This window comes from Quercus robur, chromosome 1 (assembly GCF_932294415.1).
Source record: "Quercus robur chromosome 1, dhQueRobu3.1, whole genome shotgun sequence".
In the NCBI taxonomy this organism is placed as follows: domain Eukaryota; kingdom Viridiplantae; phylum Streptophyta; class Magnoliopsida; order Fagales; family Fagaceae; genus Quercus; species Quercus robur.
This window is the reverse complement of record NC_065534.1, coordinates 11,110,342-11,131,283: the sequence shown is the minus strand read 5'-3', so window position 1 is coordinate 11,131,283 and position 20,942 is coordinate 11,110,342. Positions and strand designations below refer to the sequence as shown.

Below are 20,942 nucleotides of genomic sequence, written 5' to 3'. Positions count from 1 at the left end.
ATTTTGGCACCATCACAATATACATTTTTTTTTTTTTTTTTTGGGTTTTTGAGAAGTAATATCACAAAATACTTGGGTGGTAGGCTTGTTAATCTGTGAGTGTGGTAGTAGTATAGTTAAAGACTAAATTCATCACTTCCTTATATTATATATTGTATATATCTAATAATTTTGGCAGAAAGGAAAAAAAAATCCATAAATGATTGCGAAGCATAATAAAATAAAACTTTCATTTATTTTGTGTGTGTATATATATATAAAACTTATTTATATTATATTATATATATATCTAATAATTTTGGCAGAAAGGAAAAAAAAATCCATAAATGATTGCGTAGCATAGTAAAATAAAACTTTCATTTATTTTGGCTGAGTTTACACACCAATAAAAACCCTGTGACTCTGAGTAAGTGTATCATTCCAAAAACCCAAAACCCTTTAGGCGGCTACGAGCCCTGTTGTTCTCTAAAGCTTCAAAACTCTCTCTCTTTGGTCATGGCCACCGTTGCTCCTCTTGAAGGTCGTATCTTTGCTCAATTTGCTCATCTGGGTATACTTTGGTTTCTGGGTTTTCTTTGCTGTTGTTCCTTAGTTTCTGATCTCTTCTTCTATGCCTGCCTATGGATCCAAACTGGGTTTTTTACCTTCTTGTATGTTGCCTTTGTGTATGATGTGTTTCTGGAAATTACTGTGTTTTGGGTGTTTCAGTGTTGTGTATGGCTCTTGAAGCTTTTGCTTTATTAGATTTTATTGTTTTGTAGGCTAGTTTTTGTAGTCTTGTTTATAGTTTCATAGATGTGAAATATTGTGTTATGTTATTTGGTTGTGGTTTTTGAGATGCTATTGTAGATGGGTTTGGTGATCTATGAAATTTTTGATTGTGCTAATTACTCAAAACTGTTTGAATGGACATTTAAAAAAAAAAAAAAAAAAAAATCTAGTTTTGGTTAATCAATTTTGTGTTTTGGGCTTGGTTTTATTACAAAAAGTTTGGTGCTTTATTCTGGATTGAAGGGTTAAGGTTTTGTGTTGTTAGTTGTGTTTGGGTTATAGAAAGATGAAGTGTTAAATGCATGATGACAATAACATGTGTTATTGAGTTTTCAAATTCTCTGTGTTTCTTGGATAAGCAAATGTAGTTAAGAGAATAAGGTCATGAAGGTACAGAGTTATTGATTTCTTGTATTTTTTTTTTCCCTCTCTTTAGAAGCTGCAGACTTGCAGCAGGATTTGTCATTAGATTCCCAGACAAAGGCATCCGAAGTTTCTGAGCCTGCTAAGAAGGTAAATTTCACTTTAGACTTCACCAATTATCAATTAGAAGGTTGTCTCTCTGTAATCATTCTGTGTTGATTAGAATGTAACAGTCGTTATGCTCCCGAGGGAAATTTTATTGTGAAAACCTGTTTTTGAGAATAACTCGGTGTGTAAATTTTTAGAGGTATATATTTTTGGCATTAAGGTTGATGTATTTTATATGCAGCCTTTTACCAAGGAGTTCCGGCCATATCAGCGGTCTGCAACCCCATTGTCACCAGATCTTATGGATCCAACCATGCGCAATTTCCCTAATGTTTATTCACCTACTGCCCATTATTCTGGAGGTAAGTTAACATATGATATTCATCATATGAGAATGCTTTGTGTTATATTTGATGCAACCAAAGCTTGCTTCAATGGATGGAGGTGCAAACTATATCAAAATGTTAACAGCATAAATCATTGGTGTAGTATATTGTCTATATTGTGGATGAAGTTTGTGTATTGAAGGGTATGTTGTATTGTATTAATGTTCTTGTATATATTTTGTAGGGTATGATGGGACTGGTACTGAGGGGTATTCTAATACTTACTCAACAAATGTAAATCCAGATGGCATGAAAATGGCTTCTGTAAGTTTGTGTTTAATTTGTGCATAAATATGTTCAAAAGTGGGCACTGTAGTTGGTTATACTTTTCATCTTAGAATTCCTAATACTCTTTCATGTGTTTTAATTGTAGCCTTCACTGAGAAAGTTTCTTATAATCTAATAGTTGCCTTGTCTATGGTGTCTATTTTTAGGGAGTATACGGGGAAAATTGGTCTTTTATGCATCCCTATGGTTATGGCTATGCACCCTATGATCCATATTCAGTAGCAGGGCCCCCTTTTTCGACTATGGGAAATGGTGATCAGCTATATGGGCATCAGCACTACCAGTATCCTCACTATTTCCAGTCGCTGACTACAACCAGCAGGCCACACACCCCTAGTCCTGTTGCTCCTTCCCAAGAGGATGTTACCACCTCAATGGCTGCTGACCAGAAGCCTTTAACTGTGGAAACTTCTAATGTTTCAAGTTGTGGGGGTCTGAAAGGTAAAAATGGCTCAGCTTTCTCAAAACCAACATTTGAAAATTCTTTCCTGCCAGGGAGTATATATGCTTATGGTTATCAGGATCCAAGATCTACTTTTGATGGGGTGAGGTATCCCGTCCCAAGGTTTGATGGCCCTGTATTTTCAGATGAGAAGCCCAGGCCTGTGACTGGTTCCAAAAAGTCAATGTCAAATGTCAACAACATTCTGTCTTCAAAGAACCAGAATTTCCAACCGAATTCTCACTTCATGGTAAGAAAGATTCCACATTGCCATCTTCAGTTGGGACTTAATTTCTGCATAGCGATGCTGGTGTTGATCTCATAAAATTCAGACAGCATCCGCAAATAGAATGGTTAGAAATGCAATCTGCAGCATTCACTAAGTTTACAGTGTAAATTTTGAATGATTGCATGAACCTATCTGATATTGTTATATCATATGACTAGAATAATTTGACCAATGACCCATAGCTCATATGGAACCTCCTCCCCTTGTAATAGTAAGGTGGAGGGTGAGGTCATGAGTTCAAGACCTAATTCATCAATTAAAAAAAAAATTACTAGAATAATTTGTCTGGTTCAACCCATGAAAGTTCTGTTGGGGCCAATAAGCTCTAGATTAAATGGCATGTCCTTTTCCCACAATTGGGACGGAGGGTAAGTTCGTGGGTTCAAGACTCATGGGATTTGTGTGTAACTTACTAACAACAAAGCATTAGTCCCAAAACTTTGTGGTTGACTGTGGATCCTTCATAGACTATACTGGCTATACAACTGTAAACCCTGATACAGGGTGAGTTCTGTCTGTAACTTACCAACCAAAAAAGTTTTGTTGACCCTGACCAAACTGTCTGCCTATCCTACTTGTGATCAATTTAGTTTGGTTTTCAGAGCCTATGTCATAACCTGATTTTTAAAGTTTTACTGGAGGTCCTATAAGGAATTTTCTTATTTGTTGCTGCAGGGTTTCCATGATCCAATACTAATGTCCGGCATTGGTGCAGCTTATGGGTTTATGAATAATAATTATCCGTACAAGTTTCATGGTCATTATGGAAACATAGCTAGATATGGGATGGGCTTTGGATACAATAGTTATGATACGCAAACATACCGGCGTGGATATCTAGGAGTTGACCCTAAGTTTAAACACAGGGGACGAGTCAATGGGTATGTTGGCTATGCTAATGATGTGGACTGTTTGAATGAGTTGAAGAAGGGGCCTAGAGGTGGCAAAGGTTTTAAGAACCAAAATGAATCTGTGCCCACTGTCTTAGCAGAGGGCCAGAACTTGCCTTCAATTGAAACTAATGGTGAGGAAAAGGATAAGACGAGTGAGATGCCAGACCAAGAACAGTTCAACAGAGAAGATTTCCCTGGAGACTGTACTGATGCTAAGTTCTTCATTATTAAGTCATATAGCGAGGATGATGTCCATAAGAGCATTAAGTATAATGTTTGGGCCAGTACCCCAAATGGCAACAAGAAGCTTCAGGCAGCATACCAGGAGGCTGGTTGCCCTGTATTCCTTCTCTTCTCGGTAAGCATCTAATTATCTATACATACTGGCCTTTCATTATTTTATGGTTTAAATTGGTTTTCAACAATGTTTCTGAATTCTTATTTAGGTCAACACTAGTGGGCAATTTGTTGGCCTTGCGGAGATGGTGGGGCCAGTTGATTTTGACAAGAATGTGGAGTACTGGCAACAAGACAAATGGAAAGGCTGCTTCCCTGTTAAGTGGCATATTGTAAAGGATATTCCCAACAGTTTGTTGAAGCACATTGCCCTTGAGAACAATGACAACAAACCTGTCACTAACAGTAGGGACACACAAGAGGTAATTTTACTTATAATTCTTGTCTTTGCCTTTTAATCTTATTTGGTTTGCATGTCTAAACAGCAAACTAATGGGTTTGTGTAGGTCAAGCTAGAGCAAGGGCTTAAAATGATTGCAATATTCAAGGAGCATCCCAGCAAAACAAGCATTTTGGATGATTTTGGGTTTTATGAGGACCGCCAGAAGAAAATTCAAGAGATGAAGACTAAGCAAAAGAAGTTCCTGATAAAGGCAAGACCCTCCCCACATATTGGTTATTGTTTTGTAGTCTGTGTTCCAATATTTTATTCTTGTGACTCATTCATAATGTTTTCTTTTTGTGATAATAATGACTTGCTAAAGACAATATTCAATGTTGTTTATCATATGAGCTTACTTTTTTGCCTACTTCTGATCTTGTGAGTGCAGGAATGGGAAGGAAAGCCCACTGATCAGGAAAAAGAAGGTGCAAATGGGGAGCTGAAATCACAGATTCAATCGGAAGTTACCTCAGATTTGATCGAGAAACCTATACCTAATGCACAGACTGACGAGGACCTGCAACTTTCAGAGAACATTTCAATTGAAAAATCGGGAGATGCCCCAAAGGATGTTAAACCGGTTGTATCAGAGAATAGAACTGCAGCAAATGAGGTTGCAAATGGTTGCTAGACGCTGCATTACAGAATGTTAGTCCATTTGCTTATGTGAAGGCTCTTACAAGGACTTCTCTGAGAAGTTTTGCTGCTTCCAAATATACACAGAAAAAACAACCGGCCAATTTTCCATCTTCCTGGCCAACTAGTGCCTATTACATATGTTTTGCTTTGCTTCAATAGTCAATCATTCATTGAGTAGTTGAAAGTGATCTTTAGAAATTTTAAACCTAGTGTCAAGCCCACTTACTTTTAGGCTGTTTTTTCAAGGTTAGCTCCCAACAGGTTCTGATACCCTAGGATTTTGTGTTTGGGGTTTCTGTTTCACTGTTTTATATCCCCCTATTTTGCCCTTACCTCTTATATCCTCTTTTTGGGCTATTTTATATCTTGTAAATCTAGGTATGCTTCGTTGCAAAGCAATGATGCTTTTATATTTGCATGAGAGCTCAAAGTAAGGTGGGAAAATAGTGTAATTTTGTCAAGTTTAAAAAGCTTCGTATTTGTAAGAGCTTGAAATAAGGTGGGAAAATAGTGTAATTTTATCAATTAAAAAGCTTCGTCAATCATCTACTCTTATAATTGTTGTTTTTCTCTTATATAGTTGTCATTATTATTTGTTGGAAAAGGATCCATAAAGTATACTCAATTTATTTGGGATTAAGGAGTTGAGCATAATTATCATTACTGTAATCATAAGTTTTAGTTTGCTAATTTGGTTTGTTTGCCAACAGTGGAAATTTATTTTTCAATTCCGGGTGTCTTCTACACAAGTTACTAATTCATTCCAAAATGCTCTTGATACACTTGAAACAGGAATGTGTTCATTGATGTCAGTTTTTGTTTGGAACAATTTATTCTGGCATGTGACTCATGTCCAAATGTTGTATCATTTTGCCAGGTTGAATTTTTAGCTAATTGATATGCACCTTTGTCTACGATTGCCTTGGTGGCCATAGTCCAAAGGAAAACCCTCTTTTTTTTAAACAGCCTTTTGTCTTGGAATTACAGAGAATGATGTGTTTTTAAAGCAGCATTAGGGACCTAATCTTTCTCATAATTTATTGGGTAAGATACAGAAACTACTTATGAGGTTTAGGTTAATGTCAGGCACTACAAATACTTTCAAAAATATCTTAATTGCTCTTTAAGCATAAACGGCTCTTATCACCATTTGGAAATTCCCCTACTCCTTCAAGTTCTTTGTTTCCTTCTCAATTTTTGCCTGCCATACATCCACCATTTATCACCCACATTTGTGCATATAATTGTCTCAATATAGTCACTGAGACTTGTTTAGCTGTTGTACATATGAAAAGGAGTCCAACTTCTTTTATGAGAGTCAATTGTAACTCGCTATTGAGACCAACTTTAAACATATTTGATGTTTCTTGCTGTTTGAAGATGTTGGAGGTCATGATGTAAGGAGCAACAGAATTACTTACCTGAACACAGATAACAAACGTTGCTTAGTGTTGTTTGTGCTTAGACAACAAATTGAATGTTTTTGAAAACCTTGGTAGTATTTGATATTAGCCCAAACCTTATGGGAGGTTTTTGTATTTTCCCTAATTTATTGAGGTGTTAAGCTACGAGTAGTGCAACATGATTTTCATCCGTTACCTAATTAGTTGTGAAAAAAATTATAGTGTTTTTTGTGTTACGTGTCATTGCTTTTTTTAAATAAAAAAAAAAAACTCTTTTATTATACAAAATGATCCAAATCCCTCACATTTTTTTCTTTGTTTCCTTCAAACCCCAAAAATTTCATCCCTTTTATTATCCACAATAATTTGCCAATTATCCATTTCAAGATACAAAATATTGTACATTTTTTTTTTTACAACTATTAAGATAGTAAGTTCAAATTAGTGTACAATTTTAAAAAAATTGATATTAATTCTACACTTAAGTGCTCCTCAAAAAAAAAAAAAAAAAAAAGTTCTACACTTATGTGAAAATAATGTTGCACCCACGCCACAGCCATCACAATTTGCTATTTTAGCAGCTTGTGAAAATAATTTTGTGCATAACATTGCTGCAAAAAAGAAAAAGAAAAAAAGGCCACCTTCCTCTTTGTATTGATGATGGGCACAATTGTGATAACAATGACATGTTAGGCTGAGGTGGACCTCAGTCCCGCCTAACTATATCTTATCATAAAAAAATTTTGCCCGACTTTTGGTCTTTGGCTAACAACCAAACCAAGTAACTAAATTCATTATACAAACAAACAAACAAACAAAACAACGATATTATTCTCAACTGAACAGCTCTGGCTCTATGCTCCTTATCATATCCTAGTATATCCTGGTTTCAAAATGATAGATTAATAACAAACGTGATTCACTAAAAACAGAATAAGGTTAGATACAGTCCCATAAAAAACAAATTTATATATTATAAGTTTGAGACTTGAGAGAGTAGCTCTCCTCTTATCCTTATTTTTGACATGGCAGCTACCTCATTGAGGAGATTAAGGTTTGGAAGATTGGGTTGTTGGGTTCCTAGGAGGGAGTTTTCCACTTGTGATGACAAGGTTGTTGTCCAGCAAAATGGGAAATCCATGAACCTTTACTCTGCCATCAACCAAGCTCTTCACATAGCCTTGGAAACCGATCCTAGGTGATTTATTTATTTATTTAAATTATTGAGTTGTGGTTTCTGATTCTTATTCAGAGGCTGGGTCTAAATGGGTCTTTGTTGGTTTTGCTGAAATGGGTTTGTTTGGATTGAACTGTAGCTTCTGATAGTCATAGATTGCTGAATTCCATTTCTTTATTTGCCTGGTAAGGATAAAGATTGGATTATTTTGGTACTAAATCTATATTGATTTTATGGTAATTGGCATTTTCTTTCTCCTGTCCATTATTGAAAATGAATTATATACGGTAAAAGAAATACCAAGTTCCCAACTATGGAGTCTTTTTTTTATCATCCATGGGATTATTAACTGATAATTGAGAACTTGCTTTGAGTGATTTATGTAGCTTATGATGATAGAATTCTGAAACACTAAAACAAAAGAAATTGGGACCCCTCCAACACCAGAATGTTCACATTGATTAATTTTGTCTCTTAGATTTTTCTAAAATTGTTTCCGTTTATTGAAGATATATGACAACTAGGAGAAGATGATAGATGCAGATGGTCACGACTTGGCCTACAAAACAGCTTATAAAGTTATAACTGCTAGCAAAAAAACAAAATAAAAAGAAACAATTACTACAACAAAGCCTTAGTCTCAATCATAAACCTTTTCTTGAATGCCAGGCTTAAATGGTAAATGGTCCCCCTTTGTTTCAAATTTCTGTTTACTTCCATTAATTCAAAGCTCAATTTTCCTTCCATAATGAATTGCTTTTGATTTCTGAGCTCTAAAGCACATGGTAGATTCTGTTTCATTCCTGTGGTTATGCCTGAAGTCACACATTAGAGCTCATATATAACTGAATCTTTATGCAAAGATGTCAATATTTTCAATTGCATTTTAACTAATATAAGTTGCCTTATTGTGTTTATCTTTATAGCATGTTTCAGCTCATGCTTTTCCTTTCCTTTCAGAGCTTACGTATTTGGGGAAGATGTAGGCTTTGGTGGGGTATTCCGTTGCACGACAGGATTAGCTGATCGATTTGGTAAAAGTAGGGTTTTCAATACCCCTCTTTGTGAACAGGTATTTTGTTTCACATCACATTCTTTTGCTACATTACCTTTGTCCTTGTATATGTATACACCCTAAAACATTATGTGGGTTAGAGTAATTATTTTTGGCATAAATAAATCCTCTGTAAATTGGATGAAATGACAAGATGAGGTGCTCTGGAAATACCCATTTAGAAAAAAGGATCGAAGGTTTTGGGCTTGTAGCTTAAGGCTCCAACAAAGTCCGAGTATAACAGAAAGCTGTACACCACATTTTGATAATGTGTGATACACAAAGGATCTTTGTTAATCTACTTTTACTATTAGCTTCGTATTTCTTTTTTCTGTGTTTAGTATCATTTGATCAAGGAGCATTTGATAGGTTTGATACTAACATGGCCTTGTAAACAGGGCATCGTTGGGTTTGGTATCGGTCTAGCAGCAATGGTGGGTTTGAAACCTAAATACAGGTTGCTTTTTATTTTTTATTTAATTCTACCCTATAGCTGTAACTTTCTGTCTCATCTGATGTCATGATAGGGCAATCGGGCCATAGCAGAAATCCAATTTGCAGATTATATTTTTCCTGCGTTTGATCAGGCATGTATCCTCCCCAATGCTATGTTCTATAGTTGCCTTACAATTGATTGTTGAGTGACAGAATATTTCTTGTAGATTGTTAATGAAGCTGCGAAGTTCAGATACCGTAGCGGGAATCAATTTAATTGTGGAGGTAACTTCTTATAGTTCGTTTCCATTTTAAAAAATTTTATAAAAAAAGCTTCTGGACCTTTTATCCCCCCCTTTTTATTTCACATGCTGAGGTTCAACATTTCTCCCTAGGTTTAACAATAAGAACCCCTTATGGAGCTGTGGGCCATGGTGGACATTATCACTCACAGTCCCCTGAAGCTTTCTTCTGTCATGTTCCTGGTATTAAAGTATGTTTTCATTCTTCTTAGACATATAGTCTTCTTTCTGGGATTTATTTTCTATTTTTGTTATTATCTATTCTCTAAAATGAGCAATTCTCCATTTTGTAACTGTAATATGTGAGTATTCTGAAGAAATACTTCCATTATATGAGTTCACAATTAGTTGAAATCAATGTGTAAACTGTAAAGTCTCCCCCAGCAATGAGTATGGTCTCCTTGAAAGCAATTTATAATTCTTGAACATCCATGAAGGGTATGTGAACCACAACAACAGTACCAACACTTTAAATAAGGTTCTTTTCTTTTGGAAGTTTATGACTGTACTTTTGTCTTGTCAAATGACAAATGAAAAATCAGCTACTTACACCACCATCACATCGGACAATTATGACATTGGTGGGAACATTCCTATTATATATTTTACTGTATGCAAGCAAATGCTCAAACATGTGTATGTGTGTCTAATCCATAATTTCTAGATTTCATACATAGCCTGGTCCGTCAGCATGGGTTTTTGGTAGTTGTTGTGCCTGGAACCTAGTGGCCACTTCATAACACGCCACTCATGTCTTCATCTGCACATAGATCTTTTATGTTTGGCAGCTACCTTCATCATGAGAGCTTGATATTTTCAATTGAAAATGGATTTTTCTGCATTCAAAATACATGAAGCTAAATTGGTTAACCAATTTTTGGGATGGCTGAGTGCCATGAGGTTGAAAAAGGGAATTAGCAATATTGCATTTCTTGTTTCTCCCTAAATTTTGTTGCAAGGGAAATACGGCTTCTTGCACATTGTTGTCTAGTATAGCATTGATGTATTATTATCAAATCTCTCAAAATAAGTTCTTGTATAGGTGATCATCCCTCGAAGCCCGCAGCAAGCAAAAGGTTTGTTGCTATCCTGCATCCGTGATCCAAATCCTGTTGTATTTTTTGAACCAAAGGTATTGCAAGGAAACTTCATTGAATTGTTAGGTGATGATTTATCAAACGAGAACTTTGAGATTGAAATTGGAATTGGAAAAATTTCTTGTGGTACAGTGGCTCTACCGTTTGGCAGTAGAAGAGGTTCCCGAGCATGATTACATGTTGCCTCTATCAGAGGCAGAGGTATGCTACTTCTGGTTTCATCATAGCTGAAGAATTCAAAAGATAACACTGATTGTAATGTAATATAGGAACTTTGATATTAAATAAAATTGAAAATATGCAGGTGATTCGAGAAGGCAGTGACATTACACTTGTTGGGTGGGGAGCTCAGTTATCTATAATGGAACAGGCCTGTCTTGATGCTGAAAAGGTATGTGATTCTCATTGCTGGAAAACTATTCTTTAAAGTTTCCAGAAGCTAAAATTTTCCAGTAGACATTAGAAATACAAAGCTTACTAATAGTCAAAATTTTCAATTATGGTAAATACTAATAAATGACAAGTGATATTTTCACAAAGAGCATTGCCTTCCCACCTCTTGAGATGAACTTTTTCCAGAAATTAAGTTGTCTAGTCCAGAGAATTCTCAAGTTTCAAATATTCCCTGATTTGGATAAATTTTAAATTGCAAATATGTTAAGTTTTGACTTGGTATTTATAACACAGGATCAAATCATGTCATTTTAAGGACTCTGATTCTCGTCCTCCTTACTTTTATAAACTCTATTCAAACCATGCGACTTTGCAGGAAGGAATTTCTTGTGAACTGATAGACCTGAAGACTCTAATACCTTGGGATAAGGAAACTGTAGAAGCATCTGTCAGAAAGACTGGAAGACTTCTTGTAAGCATAATTTCTCCATTCAAATGCTTTATGAGATGAAATTGGTGAAATTATAGGTGATCCATAAATTTCCTGTGTGCAGATTAGTCATGAAGCTCCAGTTACAGGAGGTTTTGGTGCCGAAATTTCTGCTTCTATTGTTGAACGTTGTTTCTTAAGGGTAAGTGCCAATCTTTGTATACTTCTAATCACTTGATAATACTTACATATTTCACTTGAACACAAGTCTTTTCTATTTTATTTTACTTCTGATTTTTCCTTTTGATGTTTCATCTATGGCAGCAACTTAAAAAAAAAAATTGCAAATTCTAGTAAAACCTGGGATTTCCTTTACATACAGCAGCTAGGGCTCCTAATAATTGGCTAGTTCCCAAACAAGAGGCACACAAACTAGTATAGTCAGTAGCTGAAAGATATTTAAAAAGAAATCCAATTTAAGAAGCAAATACTTGTAAGAACACGAGTGGCTTCTTTTCTTTACACGTGCATATTTTTATTTGATCTTTGACTTAGATTAATGGAACCTGAATTTAGCCAAGCTGAGACATGTCACTAGCTAGATGGTCTAAAAGCGCCATATCACTAGCTAGATGGCAGAAAAAACATACCTAAGAACTAAGCCAACCCTATCAACATTTAAAAATAAAAAATAAATGAAATGTCAAACTTAACAGATTATGTTACTTGTCTTCTTCCAATAAAACCATGAATATGCCTCACGGGAGCCACTCCCACTCTCAAGTTATTATTAACATCAATGCTCCCACACCCACTCTGACTTTGTCACTTAGACCATGCACTCAGAGATGACTTTCAGGACCAAATTTCTTCCAGGTTCCAACCCAATGGATAAATAGTATCCTCCGTGTGACACTATAGAATGGTGGTGTGTTCCATGACCGATACAAAAGTTGGTTGCATTTTGGGTTGATACTTTCTGTGCTTCTATGGTTAACTAATGATATTTTCTCTTATTGGTTCATACTAAATGAATCGTAATCACACATGTAGGTTAGTTAGCAAGTCTTTACATGCTATGGAAATCTTTCTCTTTCGAAGTGTGAGGTAGGTTCAAATTATTGACTTTGACAGCAATAACCATTAACTGCAATTTGCATCAGATGATGCTTGTAAGCTGCAAAAAATTTGTAAATCTAAGTCTTGTTTCAATATAGTAACAGAATTTTCCAAGAAGGCCTAACAAGAAAAAACCCATTATAAGTCACATTTAGAAGATGAAATCCTCAACAATGTGGAATACCGGGAGTGAGGTTGCCTTGATATGGATTTACATAATGGGGTTGACTTACAAATAACATCTTTGAATTCTATTTTTATTTATTTTTTTCTTTATTGTTTGTTTGCTTACTTCTCCTGTTAGCTCTCTTCTGTCTGTCTTGAGTTGAAGCACGTCACATTAAGTTATATGGAGTATCATAACTTGTCTTGAGAAGTGGAAATGCTACCTGAAGAACTGATTCTATGAAAAAACTCAAAATAATAATGCTTGCTTTATAATTGGTAAGGCAAACTGGATCAGCCTGGATGTGAGCTGATATACTTGAACTTGAATGAATTAGTGACTAAAAAGTTCATGCTTTTGCAGTTAGAAGCCCCTGTAGCCAGAGTATGTGGTCTGGACACCCCCTTCCCTCTTGTTTTTGAACCATTCTATATGCCTACAAAGAACAAGGTATGCTGTTTAGATCTTTTCCCTGCAGAACACTCTTGTCAGGATATAAATTCATTCTTGTTAACATGATCCCTGCCTGCATGCAGATATTGGACACGATCAAATCAACTGTAAATTACTAGGTGCACATCGGACTGTCCTGCTATATTCTAAAGATGTATCATGGTCATTATCACCATGTTGTCATTTACATGTACAAATAATCCTCACATCTGGGCTATCTAACGACAATAAACACATCAAAAAGAAATTTGAAGTGCACTGTCCATTTTCAATCTCTTCTAAATGTGAAAAAAAAAGACTGCAATTAAAGGGTTTAATACCCAGAATCCTCTTAACTTGATATGAATGAAATGAACATACAAGCAGCTCATTTTTCTGCCCAAATATGTTGATAACTTGATACCACAAAGTGAGGGCTGGTTTTATTATCTTATCTGAACCAGAAAAATCTTTAGAACACCTAAAATCAAGGAATTAAAATTACATTTTAGAAAATTGCAAAATTCAGAATAAATCATTCAATGACGTATATGGCCTCCTGCATCAATAATACCCGTCACATGGTACTATTGTAGTGTAAAATCAATGTGATAAAACTATTTCCTCAGCTTTTTTCTTATTATTTTGGGTGCAAATCAAATTAATCAATACTGCCTAACCTTTCAATAGAGTCAAACTTTACAATAATTGTCCATGCCAATAAATTGTCTGATACAGTGACTTTGGGTTGCCATTAAACATGTACCATTCAGCTTTGGAAAAATCAAGAGAGTGATTAATGGAGCACTTAAATGATTGCAACCACCTCGAAGATATGACTCTTACCAGTTTCTGCTGATATGGGACCCCAATTCCTCCTTTAGGCTAAAGTACAAACTTGTTCCTTCCTCTCTTTCTCTCTGTTTGTCTCCTTTAGAGTAGTCATCTTTTTAGTGCCTCTTATTTTCTTCTGGAGGTGACATTCGTGGTCCCTGTCCCAACACAGTTGGATCACATTCAATGACGGGTGATTGGAAGTTGGAACTTTAGTTTTGTGTTAAATACCAGCTGCCATACCAGATTGGTTCTAGCTTTTGAATTTGCTTAGGAGTTTATCTTTATCTTAGCTATTGATTATTATCTAATATTTCAAGTATTTGTTATTTAATAGGATAGCAATTGCCTTTATCCTTATCAGATTAGTAGGCTAGCAGTTGTAGGAATTGTTTCTATTGTTCAGGTGTTGGATTTGTTTTTACGTTCAGTTGTAAGCCTATATAAGACCTATTATGATTAATAAAGAGGGAGGAGAATATTTTAGTAAAAATCAAGTTTTGCTTGTGAAGGAGGTCTTAGTTATCCAGGATAACCATAAATTTCCTCTTGTCTACTGTTTTATTTTTGAAAATCCTTAGATCTAACCATAGCCCCTCGAGGGAAAAGAGGTGTTGCATGTAGTCGTGGAGGGGGTCGTATCATTTTGCATGTATCCCATATTTAAAATTTTGTATCATTTTAGATTTATTATAAAAAAAGTTAGTCACTTTTTCATTTTCCGAAAAAAGTTTTTTGAAAAGGTTTACTAAGGGCATTAGTTAATAAGGCCCTTGTTATATTGCCAATTTGAGTTAACATTGACAAGCCATGTATATTATTTGGCTTCAAAAAAATTATGAAAGTACAACAACAAAAACAGCAAATATTTCTCCAACTGATTTCACAATCAGAATTGGATAATAGGGGCCAATATTTTCAAACTGGAATAGGGACAGCTCTTAGAGGATGAGCTCTCTGTAAGGTGATGCCAAACTTATCTTCCATGTTCAAATCCTCAGGTTTAACCCCATCTTCAAGTTTCCAATCAAAGGCTTGGATAAGTGAACCCAACATCAAGGGCAACATTCGAATAGCCAATAGCAAACCAGGACATATTCTTCTTCCACCACCAAATGGTAGGTTCGAAACTTCGAATTATTGAGTTTGACAGCAATACCCATCAACTGCAATTTGCATTAGATGATGCTTGTAAGCTGCAAAATATTTGTAAATCTAAAGTTGTCTTGGTTAGATATAGTAACAGAATTTCCCAAGAAGGCATAACAAGAAAAAACCCATTGTCAGCCATATAGAAGATGAAATCCTCAAATATGTGGAGTATCGGGGGCGAGGTTGCCTTGATATGGATTTACGTTACGGGGTTGACTAACAAATTACATCTTTGAATTCTATTTTTATTTATTTTATTCTTTATTGTTTCTTTGCTCACTTCTCCTTTTAGATCTCTTCTGTCTGTCATGAATTGAAGCATGTCACATTAAGCTATATGGAGTATCATACTATCATAACATGTCTTTAGAAGTGGAAATGCTACTTGAAGAACTGATTCTATGAAAAACTCAAAATATAAACATGTGCTTGCTTTATAATTGGTAAGGCAAACTGGATCAGCCTGGATGTGAGCTGATATACTTGAACTTGAATGAATTAGTGACTAAAAAGTTCATGCTTTTGCAGTTAGAAGCCCCTGTAGCCAGAGTTTGTGGTCTGGACACCCCATTCCCTCTTGTTTTTGAACCATTCTATATGCCTACAAAGAACAAGGTATGCTGTTTAGATCTTTTTCCTGCACAACACTCTTGTCTGGATATAAATTTATTATTGTTAACATGGTCCCTGCCTGCTTGCAGATATTGGACGCGATCAAATCAACTGTCAATTACTACGTGCACATCGGACTGTCCACTGTCCTGCTTTATTCTAAAGATGCATCATGGTCATTATCACCGTTGTTGTCATTTACATGTACAAATAATCCTCACATCTGGGCTATCTAACGAAAATAAACACATCAGGAAGAAATTTGAAGTGCACTGTCCATTTTCAATCTCTTCTAAATGTGGAAAAAAAAACTGGCAATTAAAGGGTCTCATACCCAGAATTCTTTTAACCTGATATAAATGAAATGAACATACAAGCAGCTCATTTTGCTGCCCAAATACAAGCAGCTCATTATTATCTTATCTAAACCAGAAAAATCTTTAGAACACCTAAAATCAAGGAATTAAAATGCTATTTTAGAAAATTTTGAAAATTACAATATTCAAAATAAGTCTTTCAATAATGTATATGGCCTCCTGCATCAATAATACCCATCACGTGGATACTATTTTAGTGAGTAAAATCAATGTGATAAAGCTATTTCCTCAGCTTTTTTCTTTTTCTTTTGGGCGCAAATCAATACTGCCCTACCTTTCAATAGAGACAAACTTTACAATAATTGTCCAAGCCAATAAATTGTCTGATACACTGACTTTGGGTTGCCGTTAAACATACCTTTCAGCTTTGAAAAAATCAAGAGGGTGATTAATGGAGTACTTCAATGACTGCAACCACCTCAAAGAAAGGACTCTTATCAGTTTCTGCTGATATGGGTCCCCACTCACCAGTTCCTCCTTTAAGGCTAAAGTACAAACTTGCTCCTTCCCGAGGGATCTCTTTTTACTGTTTATCTTCTCTAATGTGAGTAATTCTTACGTACTTATAGCATAATAATAAATGGTATTTTCTTTTCTCACATTTATGGTGGGGTGAGCACAATTTCATTATATTCTAAGAGTATCTAAGTATTTTCCCCTCTAGAGTAGTCTGAACTAGCTGCAAACTCACGCATTGCGCGTGATAATAACTTTTATGGTAGTTTTATTAAAAAAAATTACAATTTAAACTAATCTAATAATAAGTGATGTATTTCGTAATTATATTTTTATTTATTATAGGAACAATCATAAATGTAATATAGGAACAATCCAAAACATCAAAAAAACGTAAACTAAAAAAAATTAATAAAACTTAACAATGATTAATTGAACCAATATTAGGATAAAATTTTGTTTTTGATAATCTATTAAGATTATTTTCTTTGTAAAAATTATAATTTTGGCCACCCAAAACATATTATCAAATAAACAATTATTAGCAAAATCTAAGAATTAAATTTCTATACAGGCATTGTTATAAAATAATAATAATTAAAATAAAATTGCAAAATTTAAAATTTGTCACCTATCCGATTATTTTCGTTTGGCTAACCTTTACTTTTCTTTAAATGAATGGCATTATAGAGTACTTCTAATGCAACTATTAAGAGTACTTTGTCCACCACAAAGGATTAGAAAATAAACAAAAATTAGTAAAGTCTCATAGTTTAACATCTAAATTGAGCACTATAAAAAAATCATGCTATGTAACAGAATAAATACCAAATTATCCAAATCATGCTATGTAATAGAATAATATTATATTTTTATATGCTATATTTAATTATTTAGAACGCAATAAGATAACATTTAACAATCAAAGAGAATAAAATAAAATAAAAACAATTTAAAAAACAAAACTAAATCGCATTAACCCAAAATAGAATTTTAAAGAATATAAAAAATTATCAACCTAAAGTAGAGATGTAAGAAAAATAAAAAAATCCACCAAAAAATTTAGAGAGAGAGAGAACCATTTTTTTGGTGAGGGAAAACTATGCATAGAATAGAAGAGATAGTAACAAATTTATAGTAAGAGAGTGTGAATAAGAAAAGACAAAAATAAAGGAAGATGAAAGGAAAAATGAAGAATGATATTAATGTAAAGGGTAGTGGGGAGATGAAAAGGTAAGGGAGGGAGAAAGATTGAAAAAGTAGTGGGGAGATGAAATGGTAAGGGAGAGAGAAAAGTTGGAGAAGGGTAAATATTAAAAAAATAAATGTTAAAAACAATTATAGGAAAATTGGAAAAAAAAAAAAAAACCCCTAAAGCTTGAAAGGCTTCAACGTTGTTGTTGTTGTTGTTGTTGTTGTTTTTAGCTGAAAAGGCTCATACAAAACTCTAAAGTTGAACTGAAAAGATTTTGGGTTGGGCTTGATAGTGGAAATAAATAAATAAAAGGTGAGCTGGATTAATTATACAGATTTATTATAGGGTGATAGTGGAAGTAAATAAATAAGTATTGAGCTGAAATTATATTTAAAAAAAAAAAAAAAAATGACGTGGCAGCTGATGTGGCGCAACGTGAGAGCAGTAGTATTAAACGCTACGCTTCAACTTTTAGTAATATATAGAAGTGAGAGTGTCCAAGAAAAAAAACAAGGTTATGGAGGTGATATTCGTGGTGCTTGTCACAACACAATCGGATCACATTCAATGACGTGTGATTCGAAATTGGAACTTTAGTTTGCATGTTTCCAGTATTTAAAATTTTGTGTCACTAAATTTATTGTCAAAAAAATTAACCACTTTTTCATTTTTCAATAAAAGGTTTTATAAATTGGTTTACTAACATATACCCTAAGTAAAACCCTTGTTATATTACCGATCACGTTTGAGTTACCATTGACAAGCCATGTATATTATTTGGCTCCAACAAAATTATGATAGTACAACAACAAAAACAGCAAAAACATATTACATAGTCACCCCAAGTACATTTCTCCAATTGATTTCACAACCAGAATTGGGTAATAGGGGCCAGTATTTTCAGCTGCAACCAAAGTAAATTCTTCAACCGTTTTTAATTGGAATAGGGACAGCTCTTAGAGGATGAGCTCTCTGTAAGGTGATGCCAAACTTATCTTCCATATTCAAATCCTCAGGTTTAACCCCATCTTCAAGTTTCCAATCAAAGGCTTGTATAAGTGAACCCAACATCAAGTGCAACATTCGAATAGCCAAAAGCAAACCAGGACATATTCTTCTTCCACCACCAAATGGTATAAGCTCAAAGTTCCTGCCTTTAACATCAATTTCCAATTCCAAGAACCTCTCTGGCATAAATGATTTTGCATTGTCCCAGGAGCTCGGGTCTCGGCCTATAGTCCATGCATTTACTAGCACTTGTGCATCTTTTGGGATAATGTAGCCATTGATTTCTACATCTGCTCTAGCTTTCCTGGGGAGTAAGAAAGGAACTGGTGGGTGCAACCTCAATGTTTCTTTGACTATTGCTTGTAAGTAAGGTAAGTGAAGAATATCTGATTCCTGAACTTGGTTGCCTTTGCCAATGACTTGCTCCAGCTCTGCTTTGGCTCTTGACAATGCCTCTGGATTGTGTAGTAGCTCCGCCATAGCCCATTCCAGTGTGTTTGAAGTTGTTTCAGTGCCAGCAGCAAATAGGTCCTAGTGCATAACAACTTAATTAGAACTTATTTTTGTAGATCACAAACCGTATCCATCATTCATCAAAAGTAAACTAAACAAAGGACTAATTATCAAAGTGATAAACGTAAACTACTAGTTATGCCAAGAGTTCAAGTGGTCCAGAAGGCCAAATTAGGGCTAACTTGTGGGATTTTTACCTACTCTAATACCATGTAATTAAAATACTACTTACCCTAAAATCTTAATAAAAAAAAATCCAAGCTGAAGAGAGTAATAATACTGACCAGGAATAGACGTTCTATCTTAGTTTTGTCCATCTCCTCACTGTTTTTGTCACTGATGTTGAGAAGGGTATCTAACATATCATTGTTCATGTTAGAACCACTCATTTTTCTCAAATGCAGTCTTTGGCTAATGATGTTGTCAAAGAGGTCTAACATCCTTCCAAAGTTCACTGCCACACTATGCCTTAAGCCTTGGGGGTCAATCTTCTTAAGCACAGGAAAATAATCTGCCAAGTTTGGTTTCCCTGCATCTTTCATGACATTCCACACCAGCTCCTTCAACTCTTTAGTTTGGTCAGATTTGGAGTCCACCATATCCATCGAATAGATTGTGTTTGATAACATGTTAGCCGTAGCCTTGAAAGCTGCTCTGCCAATGTCTACTGCCTCACTGGTTAGGCTGCTTTGTCGACTATCAGCAAGGAGATCCTGCACTTTCTTGTGGCGGATATCTTGATTGACATCTAGTATCTTGTTGGAGAATAGTTGTTCCATGCATATTCTACGAAGGTTTCTCCACCGTGTTGAGACGGGTATCAATGGCAAGCTAAACTCATCGTGTCTGCAGGCATGAAAAGCATCTGGCACCCATCTGTTGGACAAGAATTGGTCATGTGTTTGGAGGACTTCTTTGGCCATGGCTGCTGAAGAAATGACTATTGTGGTTACTTGGCCTAGTTGTAGTCTCATTATAGGGCCATGAACCATGGCAAGGTTAGCTAGGGACATGTGGGGTTTGTCACCAAGGTCTAAGAGGTTTCCAATTACTGGAAAAGGTTTTGGACCTGGTGGAAACTTTTTGGGAATTGCTTTGCTTCTTAAAATAATGTGAAAGGCTTGGATTATGATCCAGGTGAGGCAAAGACATATTATACAGCTCAAGAAATCCATCTTTCTATGTGAACTCTAGACTCAAGGAGGAAAGAAAAAAGCACTAACAAAACAAGAGACTCCCTTTCTTCCTTTATATGCAACAAGAACAGAACTTCAAGTTTTGGAACACACCCACTTGCTCTAACTTCACCAGTTTCGGGTGGAGCCTGTTAGCAACTGCCTTGAATTTAGGCAGTTTTTAAGCCCCATATGCTCATCAAAGCTCTTTACTTCTTGGTTTTGGCGGTCAACTCTTGACAAAAGATTCCTTCTCAATCTTCGACTTGATCTGCAGTTAGGCTGTCCCTTATTTATATATTTGGTTTGGTCTTTGTTTTCTATGAGAGAGAGCTGCGGCAATTAGTAATGAGAAATCAGAAATTGCACTAGTATTTGTTATTAGGCAATTAGACCTATCCGGGTGTATTGGGGTTTGGGTTTTGTGAGAGTACTTATACAATGTTGTAGACATAAGACCGAACCACATAAATACTTGGTGTTCTCTTTTATATATGTGGTTGTCTATTTTTCTTTTGGGTTTTCTTCGTTTCTATTATTTATTTTTAAAGATCTTTCTATAGCTATAATGTTTTCACAATTAATCCCTTTCCTGCAACAGAGCCAAGATTTTTCATTGAGGGGCCGAGCTATAGTACCATGTTGCAATTAAATGAAACTCAAATCACAAATGCATGTACACACATATACGTAGTTATGCAGTGTTTGATTGAAAAAGTAATAGTGCAAAGTTTCTTACTTTGTGAGAGATAGG

The 20,942-nt window shown here is 35.1% G+C and overlaps 3 protein-coding genes across 8 annotated transcripts; 2 read left to right on the top strand and 1 right to left on the bottom strand.

Moving 5' to 3' along the window:
* The first annotated feature begins 351 nt into the window (after window positions 1-351).
* Window positions 352-5,416, top strand: LOC126720638 (YTH domain-containing protein ECT4-like). Of its 4 annotated transcripts, XM_050423392.1 has the most exons (10): window positions 383-550; window positions 1,208-1,284; window positions 1,484-1,604; window positions 1,813-1,892; window positions 2,063-2,357; window positions 2,505-2,608; window positions 3,323-3,898; window positions 3,987-4,199; window positions 4,284-4,430; window positions 4,608-5,416. In XM_050423392.1, exons 1-10 carry the CDS (start codon window positions 496-498, stop codon window positions 4,848-4,850), a joined length of 1,911 nt encoding a protein of 636 aa, XP_050279349.1. In that variant the 5' UTR covers window positions 383-495; the 3' UTR covers window positions 4,851-5,416. The 4 variants fall into 4 exon arrangements, with proteins under 4 accessions (XP_050279333.1, XP_050279340.1, XP_050279324.1 ...); XM_050423376.1 differs by having other exon boundaries at window positions 352-520; window positions 2,063-2,608; XM_050423383.1 differs by having other exon boundaries at window positions 367-520; window positions 1,217-1,284; window positions 2,063-2,608.
* Window positions 5,417-7,166: 1,750 nt separating this feature from the next.
* LOC126720615 (2-oxoisovalerate dehydrogenase subunit beta 1, mitochondrial) lies at window positions 7,167-15,761 on the top strand. 3 transcript variants are annotated; one of them, XM_050423305.1, is made up of 13 exons: window positions 7,167-7,459; window positions 8,399-8,510; window positions 8,891-8,926; window positions 9,020-9,079; window positions 9,155-9,212; window positions 9,323-9,420; window positions 10,272-10,361; window positions 10,459-10,527; window positions 10,631-10,717; window positions 11,096-11,191; window positions 11,274-11,351; window positions 15,381-15,467; window positions 15,554-15,761. In XM_050423305.1, the coding sequence occupies exons 1-13, from the start codon at window positions 7,287-7,289 to the stop codon at window positions 15,698-15,700; spliced, it is 1,191 nt and encodes a 396-aa protein (XP_050279262.1). In that variant the 5' UTR covers window positions 7,167-7,286; the 3' UTR covers window positions 15,701-15,761. The 3 variants fall into 3 exon arrangements, with proteins under 3 accessions (XP_050279262.1, XP_050279253.1, XP_050279265.1); XM_050423296.1 differs by lacking the exon at window positions 15,381-15,467 and adding an exon at window positions 12,798-12,884 and having other exon boundaries at window positions 7,173-7,459; XM_050423308.1 differs by lacking the exons at window positions 15,381-15,467; window positions 15,554-15,761 and adding exons at window positions 12,798-12,884; window positions 12,971-13,213 and having other exon boundaries at window positions 7,184-7,459.
* Window positions 15,762-18,204: 2,443 nt separating this feature from the next.
* LOC126720612 (geraniol 8-hydroxylase-like) lies at window positions 18,205-20,599 on the bottom strand. The gene is made up of 2 exons (XM_050423264.1): window positions 19,298-20,599; window positions 18,205-19,031 (listed from the first exon to the last, which is right to left on the bottom strand). The coding sequence occupies exons 1-2, from the start codon at window positions 20,186-20,188 to the stop codon at window positions 18,417-18,419; spliced, it is 1,506 nt and encodes a 501-aa protein (XP_050279221.1). The 5' UTR covers window positions 20,189-20,599; the 3' UTR covers window positions 18,205-18,416.
* Window positions 20,600-20,942: the final 343 nt, after the last annotated feature.